Source organism: Lithobates pipiens, unplaced genomic scaffold (assembly GCF_037356315.1).
Source record: "Lithobates pipiens isolate NorthernLeopardFrog02 unplaced genomic scaffold, aLitPip1_a1.2 Scaffold_10, whole genome shotgun sequence".
NCBI classification, from domain to species: domain Eukaryota; kingdom Metazoa; phylum Chordata; class Amphibia; order Anura; family Ranidae; genus Lithobates; species Lithobates pipiens.
The window spans coordinates 119,949,125-119,968,864 of record NW_027507686.1 but is presented as its reverse complement, the minus strand read 5'-3'; the positions used below and the strand labels follow the sequence as shown (position 1 = coordinate 119,968,864).

Here is a 19,740-nt window from a genome sequence, read left to right as displayed (position 1 = left end):
ACTGCAGGGGCCAGTGGTGCACACATGTTGCAGCTGCAGCAGGAATTTTACACCGTCACGCTTGGCAGGTGTAGTGCCTGTCAAGCGTGACCCATTGAATGGGGCTGCTCTGCAAATGCTGTGCAACCTTGTGCAGTACGGCAAAGTTGAAGTGATTAAAGTAAGCAATAAGGAGGCGTTGTATTGCCTCCTCATCACCTACTTTAACCAATTGGATCCCACACTAGCATGTTGCAACTGCGTGCATTGCACATGGTTGCAGATTGTTTGCAGAGTGGCCCTATTCACTTTAATGGGTCGTGATTAGCCACCAAAAGCAACAGGGGGTATAATTCCTGCCAAGGCAAGTGTACATCCTCTGAAGCTAAAGGGGGTAGGGACGAACTTATGTAATGTGGAAGGTGTGGCAGGGACACAGCGGGGGGTCCCATGATCTCCCCCTGGCCGCTTTAGGGATGGGCCGAACAGACCCCTGTTTGGTTCGCACCAGAAATTTCGAACATCTTGAAAGTTCAGACCCGAATAACAAACCTCAATAAAGTCAATGGGACCCGAACATCAAAAATCAAAAGTGCCCATTTTGAAGGCTTATATGCAGGTAATTTGGTATACACTGGTTATAGGGGTCGAGGTCTTGCCCTGGGGGACATGAATAAATTAAAAAAAGTTTGTGAAAAACGTAATTTTTAAATGAGCAGTGTTTTTTTTTTTTTTTTTTTGATTTTTAAAGTGAAAGCATAAAAAAATGAAAAATTAAATTCCAATATATTGCCTGGGGGGCCCCCTTATGCCGCGTACACACGATCGGACTATCCGGCGGACAACCCGCCGGACTTTGCAGCGAAGGTCCGCCGGACTTTCCGAACGAGCGGACCTGCACACGACCGGACTTGCCCACACACGGAGTAAAGTCTGTTCATTTTGAACGTGGCTCCAGGTAGATGGAACTAGCGAAGGAAGTGAATGTTGCCTGCCTCCATCGCCGAGATTGACACCTCGCTAGCCCCGTCACCTGGTATGGATTTAGAGGGGAACCCCTACGCCAAAAAAACAGAGTGGGGGTCCCCCCAAAGTCCATAGCAGACCCTTATCCGAGCATGCAGCCTGGCTGGTCAGGAAAGGGGGTGGGGACGAGCTGTACCAGGCCACGTGCCCTCAACATGGGGGGGGGGGTGCTTTGGGGAAGGGGGGCCCTGCAGAGGCTTGAGAAGCAGACTCCTCGGGGGCCCCTCAGAATGATAGCATGTCTTCCTCTTCTTACAACCCTATGAAAGTGCCAGCAGAATCCTCCTCCCTTCTCTCCTCTTGTGTGTTCTGTGACATAGGAATGATGGTGTCTGTATAAAGTGAGCCTGCTGCTCTGCTTCCAGTGCCCTGTCCATAATGCCCCACAGAGTCTGCTCCGGCAGGAACACAACAGGGATTGTGTCACTGATGCATGCACTGTCACTGCTCACCATCCTTGTGGCCTCCTCAAATGATGACAAAATAGTGCATGCATCCTTAAAGCGGAGGTCCACCCTAAAGTGGACCTTCCGCTCATTGGAATCCCCCCCCCCCCTCCGGCGCCACAATTGGCACCTTTCAGGGGGGAAGGGGGTGCAGGTACCTGTACAGTACAGGTATCTGCACCCACTTCCGGGATAGCTCTCTGCGGAAAGGGGCGTAGATTCTGCAGAATCTACGCCCCTTTCCGAAAGTCCCCCGCTACCTGCTGGGAAACACACAGATCCCAGAGGCAGCGGGTCCATCCTTATTGCGCAGCGTGACTCGCGCATGCGCAGTAGGGAACTGGGAAATGAACCCGAAAGGCTCCACTTCCTGATTCCCATACCCAAGATGGCGGCGGCAGCACCCGAGAGACGATCGAGAGATCGGCTTCGGGTGCCGACATCGCGGGCGTGCTGGGCGGGTAAGTGTCCTTATTTTAAAAGTCAGCAGCTGCAGTATTTGTAGCTGCTGGCTTTTAAAAAAAAAAAAAAAAAGGCGGATTCCCGCTTTAATGATCAGCCATTGGCGTGGGGAAAAAAAGCTGAGGCGGCCTGAGCCTGTCGTTGTGCCGTACTGGCACAGGTATTCGTTGACGGCCCTCTGCTGCATGTATAGCCGTTGCAGCATTCCCAAAGTTGAGTTCCACCTGGTGGGCATGTCATAAATCAGGTGGTTTATGGGCAGGTGGAATTCCTGCTGAATTTCACCCAACCGAGCACTGACTGTGTATGACCGTCTGAAATGGCTACAGACTCTTCTGGCCTACTTTAGTACATCTTGCAACCCTGGGTACGTACTTAGGAAATGCTGCACCACCAAATTGAGGACATGTGCCAGGCATGGCACATGTGTCAACTTTCCCTGTCTAAGGGCGGAGAGTAGGTTTGAGCCATTAATGGACACCACCATTCCTGGCTCCAGCTGGCGTGGTGTGAACCACCTCTGGGCTTGTCCCTGAAGAGCTTCAAAAATCTCTGCTCCGGTGTGGTTCCTATCCCCTAAACACACAAGCTGAAGCACTGCATGGCACCTTTTACCCTGACTCTGGGAATAGCCATTTGAATGCTTAGGGGGCACCTGATGTTCATATGACAATTCTGCAGAAGAGGGCATGGAGCTGGCAGGGGAGGAGGAGGGTGTAGAGCTCACAGGTCTGGCATCATCACCACCAGCTGTGTGGAGACATGGGGGCACAACAAGCTGCAGCACTGAGCCCTGTCCTGCATCCTTTCGAGTTGCAAGCAACGTTACCAAGTGTGCTGTGAACTAAATATCTCGTCCCTGCCCATGCTTGATGGGCCACGTGTCAGCAGTAAGGGGGATTTTACGACTGAATACCTTGCCCAACAATGCCAGAACATTCCCTACTGATGGTAGAGAGATGGAACAGGAAGGGGGAAAAATCCACCAGGCTGAAAGCCAGAAGTTGGAGAGCCAAGAGCTTTGACCAGCTTGCATTCAGACGCTGGGCATGTGGGTGGCAGGGACTGTATTTTTTTTTTCCGTTGCAGCAGATGGGGCAGAGAAATTTGCTGGCTACAGTCTATAGCTGGTGGTGCTGCTGGCAGATGTGCTGCTAGGACCTGGGGCACCGTGCGCTATACCATCATTCCTGTCAGTGGAGGCTGCTGAGAGATAATGATTTGCTATCGTAGGGGCAGACTGAAGATGGTAAGGAGGAGGAGGAGGAGGAGGGACAGATATGTGCCCCTTTTGTGTGGCCTTTAGGACAGCTAAGCTTTGGGGAGTGGGCCGGGAGATAACAGCTGCAGAATGTAATGGAATAGGGTGGCTGCTCTACTCTTTCTTGGGGTTGTGCCGCCTCACCTTCAGTTTCCTCCTCGGCTCTATCTGACACCCAAGTCACATCAGTGATCTCATCATCTCCTCCATCATCATCATTACCACTGGAGACAACTTGGCAATACGCTGCGGCTTGGGGAACATGAATGCCAATTTGTCTACCAGTATTCCTCCCTCTCTCTAGGCTCATGTTCCTGTCATTGAAAAACCTGAGAACATCTGAATCCAGTAATAGCTGGGCATCATCAAGGAGCAAGTGGCTGATGCTGTGGTCAAATAACTCAGCTGACTCCTCAATAGCTGATTTTGGGGCTATGGCAGGAAAAAAAATGTGGACAATCTTCACACTTGTCTCTGCTTGCGTGACAGAGGATGAGGAGGACAAGGAAGGTTTAGCAAGCCAGTCCACCACCTCCTCTGCATGCTGTGGCTGGATGGTATGGGCAAACTCACTAAACAGAGCAAATGAAGCCCTGCCTCAGGACTGACCACCACGTCCAGCTTTCCCTGTGGACACATTTGTTGCTGGCCCCCTTACAGTGCCAAGGGAACATCTGCCTCTATTTGTTGTCCTTCCATACATTATTGGGAGGGAGGGGGCAGTGCTTATAAGCAAATGTAAAGAAGAAGTTGAAATCTGTACGTAGATGCACTTTAATGAATGTAAAAAGGTGTTTGGTGCACTTTAATTTGAGTACTCACACTACACAGACACACTCTACGGATACACTATAATATAATGCGCTAAATGTACAGTGACGCACAGAACTATATGGCGTTAAACTGACAGTAACGCACGCAAAACAATATATTATTAAACTGCCAGTAACACACAAAACGATATGGCATTAAACTGCCAGTAACGCACGCAAAACAATATATCGTTAAACTGCCAGTAACGCACGCAAAACTTTATGGCGTTAAACTGGCAGTAACGCATGCAAAACTTTATGGCGTTAAACTGGCAGTAACGCACACAAAACGATATGGTGTTAAACTGGCAGTAACGCACACAGAAGTAAATGGCATTAAACTGGCAGTAATGCAATACAATAGACTGTGTTCAACCGTCACTACGCTGACACTATCTGAACTGTCCCTACTCTAGCTATACACAAATGTCAAGATTACGGACACGGTCTCACTACACTACACTGAAACTATATGTGCTGTCCCTACTCTCCACTAATGTATGTATGAATGACACGGTCTCACGACACTACACTGAAACTATCTGAGCTGTCCCTACTCTAGCTGAACACTATGCAAAGCTGAATGATGGTCCTCCTCACTACACTGACACTATCCCTAGACTGACACTAAACTAATATTCTGCACTGACAATTGACTTTTATACTGATGGGCAGGAATGAGCCATGACTGGATAAAGTCATGATGACAGTGCCCTTTGTGTCCTGATTGGCTGAACCTTCCACTGCTTCAGCCAATCAGGGCTTGCAATGCACTGTTCAGTGCCACAATGCATTGTGGTCGGTTCGAGGGGCGAACAAACGGTCAAACAACCAATTGTTTGGCTGTTCACCGAACAACGACAGTTCGGCCCGAACTTATGCTCGGGCCGAACCGTTCGCCCATCCCTAGTCCTCTCACGCCGTGTTGACAATGGTGTGGGGCGGGTGGAAGACCTTTTGTGTTTTCCTTGGAGTGCTATGCGCCCGACCTGTATATTTTGTCCATAGATTGATTATGTTAGACTTGCTCCTGTTGTACGAGCCTGATAGGTGCACTTTGTATAACTGAATTTTTGTACTCTGTATTTACTTTGTCTTCTATATAAAACTTAATAACATTTTGATTAACCACTTCAATACCGGGCATTTTCACCCCCTTCCTGCCCAGACCAATTTTCATCTTTGAGTGCAGTAACATTTTGAATGACAATTGCATGGTTATGCAACACTGTACCCATATGAAATTTTGATAATTTTTTCCCAACAAATAGAGCTTTCATTTGGTGATATTTGATCACCTCTGTGGTCTTTATTTGCTGTGTTATAAACAAAAAAAGAGTGTCAATTTTGAGAAAAAAAACAACACAATATTTTTTACTTTTTGCTATAATAAATATCCCAATAAAAAAAAAAAAAGGAACAAATTTCTTCCTCAGTTTAGACCGATATGTAATCTTCTACATATTTTTGGTAAGAAAAAAAAATCGCAATAAGCGTATATTGATTGGTTTGCACAAAAGTTATAGTGCCTACAAAATAGGGGATAGATTTATGGCATTTTTATTTTTCTAGTAATGGCGGCAAGCTGCAATCTTCGTCAGGACTGTGATATTGCAGTGTACAAATTGGACACTTTTGACACTATTTTGGGACCACTGACAATTATACAGCGATCAGTGCTATAAATATGCACTGATTACTGTATAAATGTCACTGACAGGGAAGGGGTTAACACTAGGGGGCGATCAAGGGGTTAAATGTGTTACCTAGGGAGTGATTCTAATTGTGGGGGGGGGGGAGACTGACTGGGGGAGGTGACCGATCGATGTCCCTATATACAAGGAACACACAATCTGTCACCTCTCTCCTGACAGGATGTGGATCTGTGTGTTTTTTTTGTTTTGTTTTTTCACACACACAGATCCACATCCCTGCTCTGTGACAAGTAATTGCGGGTGCCCGTTGGTCATCGTGGCTGCTGGGCACGCACATCAGCTCCCGAGTGACGCGGCGGGCACGGTTGCCCCCTAGACAGCCAGGAAATTGAGGATGTCATATAACGGCCAGGATGAGAGAGCCACCTTGCTGCCGTCATATTACTATATGTGGGAAGTGGTTACAAAAAAGTGGTGGTAAAGGCAGTTTTTTGTTTTTTTAAAGGTACAAAACCTTCTGTGTTCAGATACCCACTTCAATTGCCTGAGTCTTATCTAGATCCAGCGCTGTGCCTGAGAGCAGCGTCTTTCTTTTAACTGGACAGATGCACAGCAGTGGGAGCTAGGGTGACCACATCTCCAAACTGCCATTCAGGGACCTCCAAAAAATCAGCTTGTGCTGTAGCAAATCACAGCACAGTGATTAGACACATGAGGCCAGATTTATAATTTCTCCAATCACTATCAGGATTGGAGATTGTGCTCCTCCAGACATTCCCGGCCAGAACAAGAACTGTCAGTGAGTACAGCGGTCATGTGGCTGCCTTTTTTTAGGGCATCAGATTGGCCCAGGGGGAGGTGGCTGTGTCAGTTTCATTCCGGGACACTGTATTGTCCTGGAATGAAGGTACCTGGGACAGACCTGCAAAATTTGGGACTGTCCTGGGCAATCCGGGACACGTGGCCACCCTAGTGGGAGCCATTGTTTCCCGCTGATGTCAATCACAGCCTTGTGTGAAGGGAGCTGGGGGCGGACTGAGCTGCGCTGTGTGCATCAATAGACACAGAGATTGTGGCTTGGTATCGAGCCTGTATGAGTGTCCCAATAGTGAGTGGCTTGCTATGGGGGGGGGGGGGCAAGGAGCACTGGCAAGGGAGCCCAGAAGTAGAAGATCAGGGCTGCTCAGTGCAAAACTATTGCTTGTTTCAAAGTTAAACTGTTAGCAAACTTTCTGTTTACCTATACGTAAGCTTGCCTGTACGTTAAAACGAATATCATCTTAACATGGATCGTTTAGGAGATATTCTAGTTAGCAGCAGCCACTGATGTCACCGGTGCATGCTCTCTGAAAGAACGGCATACACAGCTTTCTGCCAAGGACATCATCTTGGCTCGGCCATTCAAGGGGCTGCAGCCCACTGACCGGGAAGGAAGGTGAAGATGGGAGCCTCTGCAACGGTACAAGGCTTTGCTTTAAGGCAAGTCTTTCAGAATGTGCTAGTATGAATTGTGCCTTTACTTTGAAGGGAGAGGTTTCTTTGCAATGAGTACCGCCACTTTAACCACCGCTGAACTAGATTTCACTTCTGTATAAAAAACGGTGACAATAAAAACCAGTAATGTTTTCATTTACATGTTTTGTAATCTGTGGTCCTGGCAGCTCAGGACAGGTAACCCTTGTGTGATATGACAGCAGAGCTCGCGTTTTACACAATTGCTAGATGCATATATCCGCCATTTTATAAGACGTATTAAGTGCAACATACAAGATGGCGACCGCAAGCTGCGGTGCACGTGCGTACGCTGAACGGAACCAATCAGAATTTCTACACGGTAAATAATTGCCCTACCTACAGCACGCTAAGCTGACAATGGACGGAACTTATTTTCATTGGTGCATCCATTCTCAAAGCCAGCCTTCTCTCCTTTTTTTATCCTTTGGCATCACATGGCAATATGTGGCCCAATCTGCAGCATTTCTTCTAATCCAATGAGAGCTGGATTTTTCTTTAATGGGCGGTACAACGAAGTTTATATAACGTATCCGCGGCGCATACCATCTCAGTCATCGCGTAGCTGCTGGTGTTTATTTCATATATTTGGTGGTGTGAGTCAGAGGGGGAGCAAGACGCGTAATGGGTAATAAGCTATTTTATGACAGTTCACTAGTGGCGATATTGTTTTTTTTTTTTTGTTTTTTTTTGTTTTAAATGCTCGAGCACTATCAGTGCCTTTGTTTAGGTGCAAATGTGTTTCCGTAAGGCGGTAAAAGCCAGTGAGGTCCAGATGTCCATATTTGTTAGGCTTCGAACACTTTATGTAGTGTTGGACTGTTAACCTTCTACAGAATATACACAACTAATTTTATGTAACGTCCCATAAGGAGGCCAGCGTCTTGTACTATCTGTATCGTATTTCGAATGCGTGCACGTTGTACCGATTTTGAAATGCACTTGTCTGCAAAGACACAACCCCCCCCAAGCTGTGGTATATCCTCGTGTTTGTTATATTGTTTCCGACAATAGTGCAGATGTATAAATAGTTCTTTGTGAGTCCCTGTTTTACTACCTGCCGATTTGCTTAGGCCTAGTACGCTAGAAAGCAGCTGCATCGTTTATGATGGTGGGGAGGAAGCAGTGTGAACATGCACCCTTTGGAAGTAACATTTAAACGGAGACTTTGGAAGGACGCACATTGTATCCAAATGGGTTTGCATCTTTCTGTTTACCTCCTTCATATACCTGATTTTAGTGGACTGAAAAGACATTTGCTTGTCTACTAGAGATTATGTAGTAAGCCTTATTAACTTTTTTTTATTTTATTATTTAAATAAACATGCCTTCTCTGTGCAGTTGTTTTGCACAGAGCGGCCCCGATCCTCTTCTTCTGGGGTCCCCCACTGGAGCTCTAGGCTCCTCTTCAAGGGTCCACCATGGAAAGCCACTTTTTTTTTATGGGGGCACCCATGCATGCTCCCAAGCTGCATCTATTGCCAGAGTGGGGGCTCAGCACAGCATTGGGAGCCAATGGCTGCTGCTATCTGCCCATTAAGGAGGCACACAGTTCTCTTGTGCACATAGCTGGATCAGATCAGGCTCGAGTATAAAAGTGTCCGGGGAAGTTTTGCAGCACAGGCTTTTCACCTTAACCAGTTTAAGACCACTCGCCACACACATACGGTGGCAGGACAGCTTTATTGTGCAAAACAGCGTTCCCTGTATGTCGTTTAATGCAAAAGATACTGGGCGTGCGAGTTTGGCGGACATGTAAACAAGGCAGATCCCCATGCTGCCGGGACAACATGATCTTCTGTTCCTAGTGATCAGGCCTTATACAGTTACCCCCTTGATCGCCCCTTAGTCTTAAAGCGGGAGTTCCGTTTTTTTTTTTTGTTTGTTTTTAAGTTCGCAGCTACAAATTTTAAAATATAGACACTTACCGGTCCAGCGCGCCCGCGATGTCGACACCCGAATGCCGATCTGATGCTCAGCTCTCGGGTGCTACCACCACCATCTACGGTATGGGAATCAAGACGTTATGCCTTGCGGCTTCACGTCCCGGTTCTCTACTACACAAATGCGCGAGTGATGCTGCGCAATACGGACGTCCCTGTTGTCTCTGGGACCTGTGTTTCCCAGCAGACAGAGGGAAAGGGACAGGAAGTGGTGTAAATGCCTGCAGATTCTGTGGCTATTTATTCCCTGAAGTGGGTGAAAATGCCTGTATTATACAGGTATCTGCACCCCCCCCCCCCGAAAGGTGCGAATTGTGGCACCGGAGGGGGGGAGGATTCTGATGAGAGGAAGTTCCACTTTAGGGTGGAGCTCTGCTTTAACCCTTTCCCTACCAGTGTAATTTATACAGTGATTAGTGCAATTTATACCACTGATCACTGTAATAATGTCACTTGGGGTCAGAGTTGTCCCCTGTAATGTTGCGGTCCTGCTAAAAATTGCAGATCGCTGCCATTGCCAGTAAAAACATTAAAAAGAAATGTGTCCATCCTCTATTTTGTAGACGCTTTAACTTTTGTGAAAACCAATCAATATACACTCATTACGATATTTTTGGTCGAAAAAAAAAAGTAGCAGCGTACATATTGGCCTAAACTGATGAATACATTTTTTTTTTTTTTTGTGGATATGTGTTATAGCAGAAAGTAAAAACATTCCACAACTGTCTTTTTTGTTTTGTAGCGCCAAAAATAACTGCATAGATCAAATACCACCAAAAGAAAGCTCCATTTGTGGGGTAAAAAGGACAAATCAATTTGGTTTGGGTACACCGTTGTACAATTGTCAAAACGACGCAGTGTCTTATCCCAAAAAATTCCCTGGTCAATTAAGGGGGTAAATCCTTCCAGGGCTTTAGTGGTTAATGGATATAATCCATTAACCACTTGACCTCTGGAAGATTTACCTCCTTCCAACAGTCGTGCAACACTGTAACCAAATAAAATGTGCTTTTTATTTTATTTTTATTTTTTTGCACAAGCTAGCTTTTGTCACCTGCGTTTTTTTTCTGTGCCATAAACTAAGAATGAAGAAAAATTTGGGAGAAAAAAATTACTTTCTGCTTTAAAACGCATCCAATAAAAAGTAAAAAAAAAAATATTTATTCATAAATTTAGGCCAGGGTGGCTTTGATTTAAATCACTAGTAAAAAGGCTTGGTTTAAAAAAAACTTGATTTAAATCATCATTTTTAACAACCATGGATCCTCACCCTAGCCCGACAAGGAGACGAGTGAGGGGGAAGATGGACCCCACCTGTCTCCATATCATTACAGGGCAGAAGCAACGTCAAAATGTCACTTCCGCCCAATGAAAGAAAAACATTTTTTTATTTAATGCATTTTAGTGTAAATATGCGATCTGTTTATTTTTTTTTATTTTTTTACCCCAGATCTCATATTTAACCACATCAATACCGGGCCTATTTTGGCACGCCTCTCCTACACGTAAAAATCATAATTTGTTTGCTAGAAAATTACTCAGAACCCCAAACATTATATATATATATATATATATATATATATATATATATATATATATATATATATAAAAAAATTTTAGCAGACACCCTAGGGAATAAAATGGCAGTAATTGCAACTTTTTATCTCGCATGCGCAATAATTTTTCAAATGCATTTTTTTTTTGGAAAAAGTTTCATGATTTAAAAAATAAAACAGTAAAGTTAGCCCAATTTTTTTGTATAATGTGAAAGATAATGTCACGCAGAGTAAATGGATACCTAACATGTCACGCTTTAAAATTGCGCACACTCATGGAATGACGTCAAACTTCAGTACTTAAAAATCTCCATAGGCAATGCTTTACATTTTTTTTTACAGGTTACATATTGAGAGCTACAGAGGAGGTCTAGAGCTATAATTGTTGTGCTCTAACGCACGTGGCGATACCTCATATGTGGTGGGGGACTAAAGCGTGGGTTCGCTTCTGAGCAAGAGCCACTGGGGACACAGGCGTTTTAATTTTTTTCTTTACTTTACTTTTACATTATTTTTACAACTTTTTTTTGGTCACTTTTATTCCTATTACAAGGAATGTAAACATCCTTTGTAATAGGACTCTATGTGACAGGTACTCTTTATGGAGAGATGCTGGGTCAGTAAGACACCACATCTCTCCTCCAGGCTGGAAAGCATGATATTGTGAAAAAAATGTCAGATACCATGCTGACAGCCGCGATCGCGGCTTTGTTTACTTCCGGGAACCTGGGCATGACGTCATAACATCGCGCCCGGGCCTCTGACGGTCCTAGAGATGACTGGTGACCATTTGGTCACCGGAAATCTCTATCGTCATCATCCTTCGCCGGACGTGTTTTTTCTCCGGGTCTCCGATGGCATGGGAGAGCCTGGAGAAGCACTGGATGTCGGCGGGAGGGGAGGATGTCCCCTTCCGTCACCTGTAAGAACGATCAAGCAGCGGAACTGCCACTATGATCGGTCTCATGGTGCACAGAATCGCCGGCTGAAAAAAGGATATCTGATGCCAGGGCTCGACAAAACCCGGTCGCCAGGTCGCATTGGCGACTAGAAATAGCGACCTCGCGCCTGGGGCAGCACAGCTGGGGGTATCCTGTGTCTGTGGACCCCCCCAGCGTGATCGCGTCGGGCCGTTCCGCCGGCGGCCGAAAATTTAGGCCGCGGCTTTGAGGCCTTCTGCGGTCCTATGATTCCTTATGGAATCTGGCGCCCTCTTGTGGTCGCCGTTGATATGACAAACCAGCAATGTTAATGAAGATTCCTCTGCCTGTATTATATTACCTGCCTCTTCTTCCCTTTATTTAGAACCCCCTAAACATTATATATATTTTTTATTCTAACACCCTAGAGAATAAAATGGTGGTTGTTGCAATACTGTCTGTCACACCGTATTTGTGCAGCGGACTTACAAGCGTACTTTTGTTGGGAAAAATAATTTCGTTAATAAAAAAATAAGACAACAGTAAAGTTAGCCCAATTATTTTTTATATTGTGAAAGATAATGTTACGCCGAGTAAATTGATACCCAACATGTCACGCTTCAAAATTGCACCCGCTCATGGAATGGCGACAAACTTTTACCCTTTAAAATCTGCATAGGCGACGTTTAAAAAAATTCTACAGGTTGCACGTTTTGAGTTACAGAGGAGGTCTGGGGTAGAATTATTGCTCTCGCTCTACCGATCACGGCGCTACCTCCTATGTGTGGTTCGAACACCGATTTTATATGCGGGCAGGACAGGGCGCGTTTAAAAATTATTATTTTTTCTGCTTTATTTTAACTTTTTTTTTTTCCACTGTTCTTTTAAAAAAAATGTTGTGTCACTTTTATTCTTATTACAAGGAATGTAAAAATCCCTTGTAATAGAAAAAGCATGACAGGTCCTCTTAAATATCAGATCTGGGGTCAGAGAGACCTCGGATCTCATATTTACACTAAAATGCAATTGAAAAAAAAATTGTCATTTGAAAAAAATAAATAAAATGTCCCTCTAAGAGCTATGGGCAATGACTTGGAGACGGGGGGGGGGGGGGGGGGCGGCGACGGCGCTGTTATCTTCCCCTCACTCGTCTCCATGTCAGGCCAGGGACAGGTCCGGATCGTCGTCACGGACCTGGCTCCTAACTTTTTAAGCTGGCTCCTAGATTCCAAGCAAATTTGTCAACCCCTGTCTGATGCTTGTGGCTGCTAGCATCATTCAGATATTCTCACTGAAAGTCCAGGACGTCATATGACGGCCGTGGGCGGGAAATGGTTAAGAGTTCCTGTCGTGCTTTCCTAGAAGTCGACCAATATATATCAGCCGGCCGATATTTAGTGCTTTTTCATCGGCCGATTGTGCTGATAAAAAAGGCCAATTATAACTTCAGCGCGACTTGTAAATGACTTCTGTAATAGAGAAAAAAATCGGCATCACAAAAAACACATTGGTCGACCTCTACTTTTTTTCTATTACAAGGGATGTTTACAGGCCTTGTAATAGGAATAAAAGTGACCCATTTCTTTAAACCACTTTAATACCTCAGGGCGTCATATGACGTCCTTGACTTTGTGCGGGGATATCAGAATGATGCCTGCAGCTACAGGCATTTAGATTACGCCACTTGATCGTTCTTATAGGCGACGGGAGGGGACACCCCCCCCCCGCGCCACCGTCCGGTGCTTCTTCGTGCTCTCCTGTGCCATTGGGGGGCACAGGGAAAGAATCGGCCGGTGCAGGATGACGACGATAGAGATTTCCGGTGACCAGATGGTCACTATTCTTCTCTGACTGTCGGAGACCCGGGCGCGACGTTAGAGCCGGTTCACACAGCGGGCGATGCGAGGCGACACGCCTCGCTCTCGCAAGTCGCCCCCGTTCTGTACAATGGAACCGTTCTGAGAGGAGCGACTCGAGTCGCTCCGACTCAGAAAAAAGGTTCCTGTACTACTTTTGGGCGACCTCGGGGCGACTTGCATTGACTTCTATACAGAAGTCATTTGCAAGTCGCCGCCGAGGCCGCTGCAGGTCGCGGCGAGGCAAGTTGGAGTCGCCTCGCCTCGCCTCGCCTACAGTGTGAACCGGCCCTTAGGATGTCACGCCCAGGTTCCCAGAAGTAAACAAATCTGCAATCGCGGCTGTCAGCATGAGATTGTGTTTTTTTTTTTTTTTTTCCTCGCTCATGCTTTCTGTCTGGCGGAGAGATGTGATGTCTTCTTGACCCCGCATCTCTCCATAAAGAAGACCTTTCACAATAGATTCCTATTACAAGGAAGGTTTACGTTCCTTGTAATAGGAATAGGCAATCAAAAAAAGTGTAAACATTTTGGGAATTTTTTTTTTTTACTTTTAACTGTGCTCTAAAATGCATCCAAATTTTTATTTTTTTACTAAAAAAAAAAATAGAGTAAAAAAAATATAGTCACTGTACCCTGGTAGCTTGCGTTCAAAAGCAAGCACACATGCAAATCCTGCCCACATATGTAAACGCCATTCAAACCACACGTGAGGTATTGCCGCGTGCGTTAGAGCGGGTGAAACAATTCTAGCATTAGACCGCCACTAGCTCTAATCTGTAAAAACTTTCGAAGTGTCGCTTATGGAGATTTTTAAGTACCGAAGTTTGGTGCCATTCCATGAGTGCGCAATTTGAAAGTGTGACATGCTGGGTATCTAGTTACTCGGCGAAACATCATCTTTCATGTTACAGGAAAAAATGGGTTAACTTGATGGTTTTGTTTTTTTAATTGTTGAAACCATTGTTTTCCAAAAAACTGTTTGAAAAATTATTGCACAAATACCGTTGAAGATAAAAAGTTGCAATAACGGCTATTTTATTCCCTAGGGTGTCTGCTAAAAATGTAGGAGAGAAGTGCCAGAATAGGCCTGGTATTGAAATGGTTAAAGTGTAAAATTAAGAAAAGGGACATTTTTAAATGTGGCCTGTCCTGCCGAGCTTGCGTGTGGAAGTTAACACATACATGGGCAGCGCTCGCATATGAAAACAGTGTTCAAACTACGCATGTGAGGTATTGACGCGTTTGTTAGCACGAGAGCAATAATTCTAGCCCTAGACCTCCTCTGTAACATGCATATGGAGCTTTATCAGGGTAAAAGTTGGTCGCCATTCCACGAGCAGGCGCAACTTTGAAGCATGACATGTTGGATATCAATTTATTTGGCGTAAAATATTTTTCATGATATGAAAAAAAAATTGGGCTAACTTTACTGTTATAAAAGGCACGCTTGCAAGACCGCTGCGCAAAAATATTGTGTGACAAATTATTGCAATGACTGCCGTTTTATTCTCTAGGGTTTTAGAAAAAAAAGTTTGGGGGTTATAAGTATATTTCTAACAAAAAAACAAACTTGTAAACACCAAATCTCAGCGGCTCGGTCCTTAAGTGGTTAAAGATAAACTGTCATCTCTGTCCCGCAGCGGCTCCTCCTTTGACCTGCTGTTGTCTCACCGACAGTCCCATTCAGTTTAATGGGACAGCTGGTGATATGTCAGTGACACAACAAGGTGAGCGATGTGGCGGCAGCAGGTGAGTGGATGCCCGCTAACAGGCACTGCCATGATGGATCTGAAATGACAGGTGCGCTTTAAATGTAAGGACTTTCTTCCTGCTGGTATTTGGGTAACCTTCATTTTGTTTGCAAATATTAAAGATTATATTTAGAATAAGCTGTCAGGTTAAACGGCGCTATCAGAACGGTTCAATCATAGTTTGAAGTGTACATAGATTTGCAAAACATAAAGGAATATTCCTAACACTTGTTTTATCTCATGGTTACTGTGAAATTGTGTGAATGCACCAATGCAGTGCATGTTATCTTTGCTTGCAGAGCTTGGATTCGTTGAATGAGTTTACCAAAAATGTAAATATTGCAGAATATACAGCTTCATGCTACATAACTAAGCTCCATTTCATGGTGAATAAACTAAATTCATTTTTTTTTTTTTTTTTTTTTTTTTATTGAAATGCTTCCCTCTAGTATACCTAGAAGGCAACAGGTTCAGGAGGAACATTGGTTTGGAATACCTGGTTAAGTGTAGCCAGGACCTCCCTCCAATATCTATGGAGCAACGCCAGAGGAGATGTATCAAATCACCTGGTACTGTTCTGCCTTTGCCACAATCTGTCTGGTAGCTTATTATTATTATTCAGGATTTATATAGCGCCAACAGTTTGCGCAGTGCTTTACAATATGAGGGTAGACAGTACACTTACAATACAAATCAGTACAGGAGCGATCAGAGGGCCCTGCTCGTTAGAGCTTACAATCTAGAAGGGAGGGTCACCCATTTTATATAGTTTTACTGGGGTGTAGTGTGCTCTCAGAAGTGTTTATTTGGGACACCTTCTGTGATACATTCAGTGAGCATATGTTAAAGCGGAGGTCCACCCTAAAGTGGACCTTCCGCTCATTGGAACCCCCCCTCCGGCGCCACAATTGGCACCTTTCAGGGGGGTGCAGGTACCTGTACAGTACAGGTATCTGCACCCACTTCCGGCGTAGATTCTGCAGAAGGTACGCCCCTTTCCGCAGATTCTACGCCCCTTTCCGAAGGTCCCCAGCTGCCTGCTGGGAAACACATGGATCCCAGAGACAGCGGGGACCATCATTATTGCGCAGCGTGACTCGTGCATGCGCAGTAGGGAACCGGGAAATGAAGCAGAAAGGCTCCACTCCCTGATTCCCATACCTAAGATGGCGGCAGCAGCACCCGAGAGACAATCGAGAGATCGGCTTCGGGTGCCGACATCGCGTGCGCGCTGGGTGGGTAAGTGTCATTATTTTAAAAGTCAGCAGCTGCAGTATTTGTAGCTGCTGGCTTTTTAAAAAAAAAACAAAAAACCGGCGGACTCCCGCTTTAATAGATTAAAGGGCCTCCTCCCACTGATCACCTTTAATAGGGCCTAAGTCCTCCTCCCACTGAGTTGCCATTTTCATGGGGCATCCCTGTAGAAATGAAGGAGCATATGATAGCATTGAGAGATTATGCCCTTTGTTTCAGTGGCATTTTGGAGTATGCGGAAAATAGGGGTGGGCGATTGTACCCATTCTAATGCAGTACCTTGTGCTTTAACTGCATGCTGTAACTGAAGGCAGTAGAAAAGGATGTTAGATGGTACTGCAAATTTAGTTTGCAGATCTGAAAAAGAGCAGTCTTCCGTGAAAAACATGAATGAGGTGCGTTATGCCTAGGGTACGCCACCTGGGTCCCTGTTAGAGTTTGGCCAGTTCCCCGTAAGACTTATTCTCCCACAACGGGCAGTACATTGTGTAACTTCCTGCAATTGCTTGACCTTCTTCCAGATATTATGGAGAAATGTGTATTTTTATTTTGGGCTGTTGAAACAGCTGTGCTTCCAGGCCCTCTGGTATAGATTGCTTGCTGCCTAATAGCATGAGTTTAGCAGGTGAACCATCTGGGTTGGGAGACATAGCTTCTGTCAAGTGCTGTAACTGTACAGATAAGTAGTATAACCAAAGGTTGGGGAGTGCTAAACCACCCCCTTCCTTTTGGATATTGCAGCTGCTCCAATTTGATCCTGGGGGGACTGGTATGTCAGAGTAGTAGTTTGAATAGTTTACCACATGGAATATCTTAAGTGGAATAACCACAGGAGTATTGTGGAGTAGGTACAAAAATTGGCACATAAGAATCTTGATAAGGTTTGTTTTTCCTGCCAAAGACATTAAAGTGGTTGTAAACCCTTGCAAACCAGACCTACAGGTAAGCCTAGATTAAGGTTAGGCCCGAATATTGGCCAAATTCTGCGACAATAGTCATTGTTTTAGTTAGTGGGTCTTCCACGTCCTCCAAAAAAGGAGCATGTCATCTGCATATAGCATGATTTTCTCATGCATTTAACCAAATTGAAATCCCTTGATTTGTAGGCAGTCATGCACCTGGGCCATGAGAGGCTCAATAGCAAGTGCAAAGAGCAGGGGGGACAGGAGAGCATTCCTGCCTGGTCCCCCCTACCCAGTGCAGAGGCCAAGGACATCCTGTCGGACATACGTATGGTGACTTGTGGAGAACTATACAGCAGCCGTGCCTTGGCAATAAACTTAAAGCCAAATTTGGACATTACAGCCCATAGATGGTGCCAGCTGACACTGTTGAATACCTTATTGGCGTCAAGAGACAAGTCCCCTGTGGCCGGCATTGTCTGGGGTTTGCATGTTCACAAATAGTCTTCTGAGGTTGGTCGCCATGGATTTGCATGGCATAAGGCCCGCCTTATCTGAGTGAGCAATTGTCAGTACAAACCTATTAAACGGGTTGTAAAGGTTTGTTTTTTCACCTTAATGCATCCTATGCATTAAGGTAAAAAAAAACTGTCACTGACTGGTAATCTCTGCACTCCATCAAGGGGACTCCCTGGCGTCCTTGGACATCTAAGATGCGTACCTGCACATACCCATATGCCTTTGGCATCAAATTTCTGCGTTTGGCTGTCGGGTAAGCCCACTACCAGTTTTTGGCTCTTCCCTTTGGCCTGGCATCAGCCCCCCTGAGTCTTTACCAAAGTACTGGCTCCAGTATTGGCGTTGCTGAGGCAATGCGAGATCGTGGGTTACCTAGACTATCTATCTCCTCCCGAGAGCATCTTCCACCTCAGAATTGGAGGAGGATGTGGCGATCATCATGCAGTCTCTGCGAGAATTTGGGTGGCTGAACCTAAAGAAGTCGGTGGTTGTACTGACTCAGCATCTGGAGTACCTGGGTTTACTATTGGACTCCAGGGAAGCAAGGGTCTTTCTCCCCTCAGACAAATTGCAGACTCTCAGATCTGCGGTCAAACTACTGATGAACCGCAAGTGGTCGTCGCTCCGCTTTTGCATGCGAGTTCTGGGGCTCATGATGGCCTCCTTGGAGGCAGTACCCTACGCCCAGTTCCACACCAGAGTCCTGCAGAAGGAGATTTTGACAATATGGGACAAATCTCCGTTGTCCCTGGATCGACAGGTCCAGGTGAACCATCCAGTCGGGGACTCTGATCTGGTGGTTGAGGTCCCCGGTGATTCAACCCGGAAAATCATTCCTTCCTCTGAAATAGACTGGCATCAGTAGTGATCACCGTCCATCAGGCTGGGGTGGAGTGATCAGTCTGCTCAGGGCCTCTGGTCGACGGACGAATCCAAGTTGATGAACAATCTGCTCGAATTGAGAGCGATCAGGCTGTGCCTCCACACATGGTCAACGAGTCTTCAAGGCTGTCCGACCAGGATATAGTCAGACAACGCCACGGCTGTGACGTACATAAATCACCAAGGGGGAACAAGAAGCTCAGCCGCTGCTCAGGTTGCTCGAATCGGTGGGCAGAGCGACACGTTCCGGCCCTGTCAGCCATTTACATCCCGGGGGTGGAAAACTGGCAGGCGGACTACCTGAGTCGACGGATGCTGGACCCAGGAGAAATGGGTGTTGCATCTGGAGATATTCAGGCGGTTGTGCCTGAGATGGGGCACACCACATGTGGATCTATTGGCCTCCCGCCTCAACCGAAGATGCCGAGATTCGTGTTCAGGACAAGAGATCCGTGGGCAGATGCGTCAGACGTGCTGGTGGCTCCATGGGATCAGTACCAGCTGATCTACGCCTTTCCTCCGCTAAAGCTGTTGCCACGCCTGCTGCGCAGAGTGGAAGCCGAGGGAATCCCGGTGATCCTGGTGGCCCCAGATTGTCCTCAGTGGCCCTGGTACGCAGGTCTGGTGGCACTCTCCCTGGTGACTGCCGCTACAAGAGGACCTCTTATCTCAAGGTCCAATCTTTCACCCTGCTTTACTATCACTGGCTTTAACGGCATGGCTGTTGAAAGCCAGGTGCAGAGGAACCGGGGCCTATCGAACTTGGTGATTCCAACTATGTTGAGGGCATGGAAATCTTCAAGGAAGATATACCATCGTAGCTGGAAGGCCTATATCTCCATGTGAGGAGAAAGGGTGGCATCCGCGCTCCTTATCTATATCCAGGATCCTGCTGTTTCTTCAGCAAGGTGTAGACCAGAAGTTGGAGTTCAGCACCATTAAAGCGGTAGTAAACCCGCATTTTTTTTTTTTTTTTTTTTTTAAACCTGCAAAGCAAAAGG

The 19,740-nt window shown here is 45.8% G+C and overlaps 1 protein-coding gene across 1 annotated transcript in view; it reads left to right on the top strand.

Moving 5' to 3' along the window:
• The first annotated feature begins 7,646 nt into the window (after window positions 1–7,646).
• SF1 (splicing factor 1) overlaps window positions 7,647–19,740 on the top strand; it is a 133,285-nt gene continuing 121,191 nt past the window's right edge. Inside the window, exon 1 of the mRNA XM_077457764.1 lies at window positions 7,647–7,781. Coding sequence (XP_077313890.1) covers window positions 7,778–7,781 — 4 coding nt within the window. The 5' untranslated portion in view covers window positions 7,647–7,777. The remainder of the gene's footprint in view (window positions 7,782–19,740) is intronic.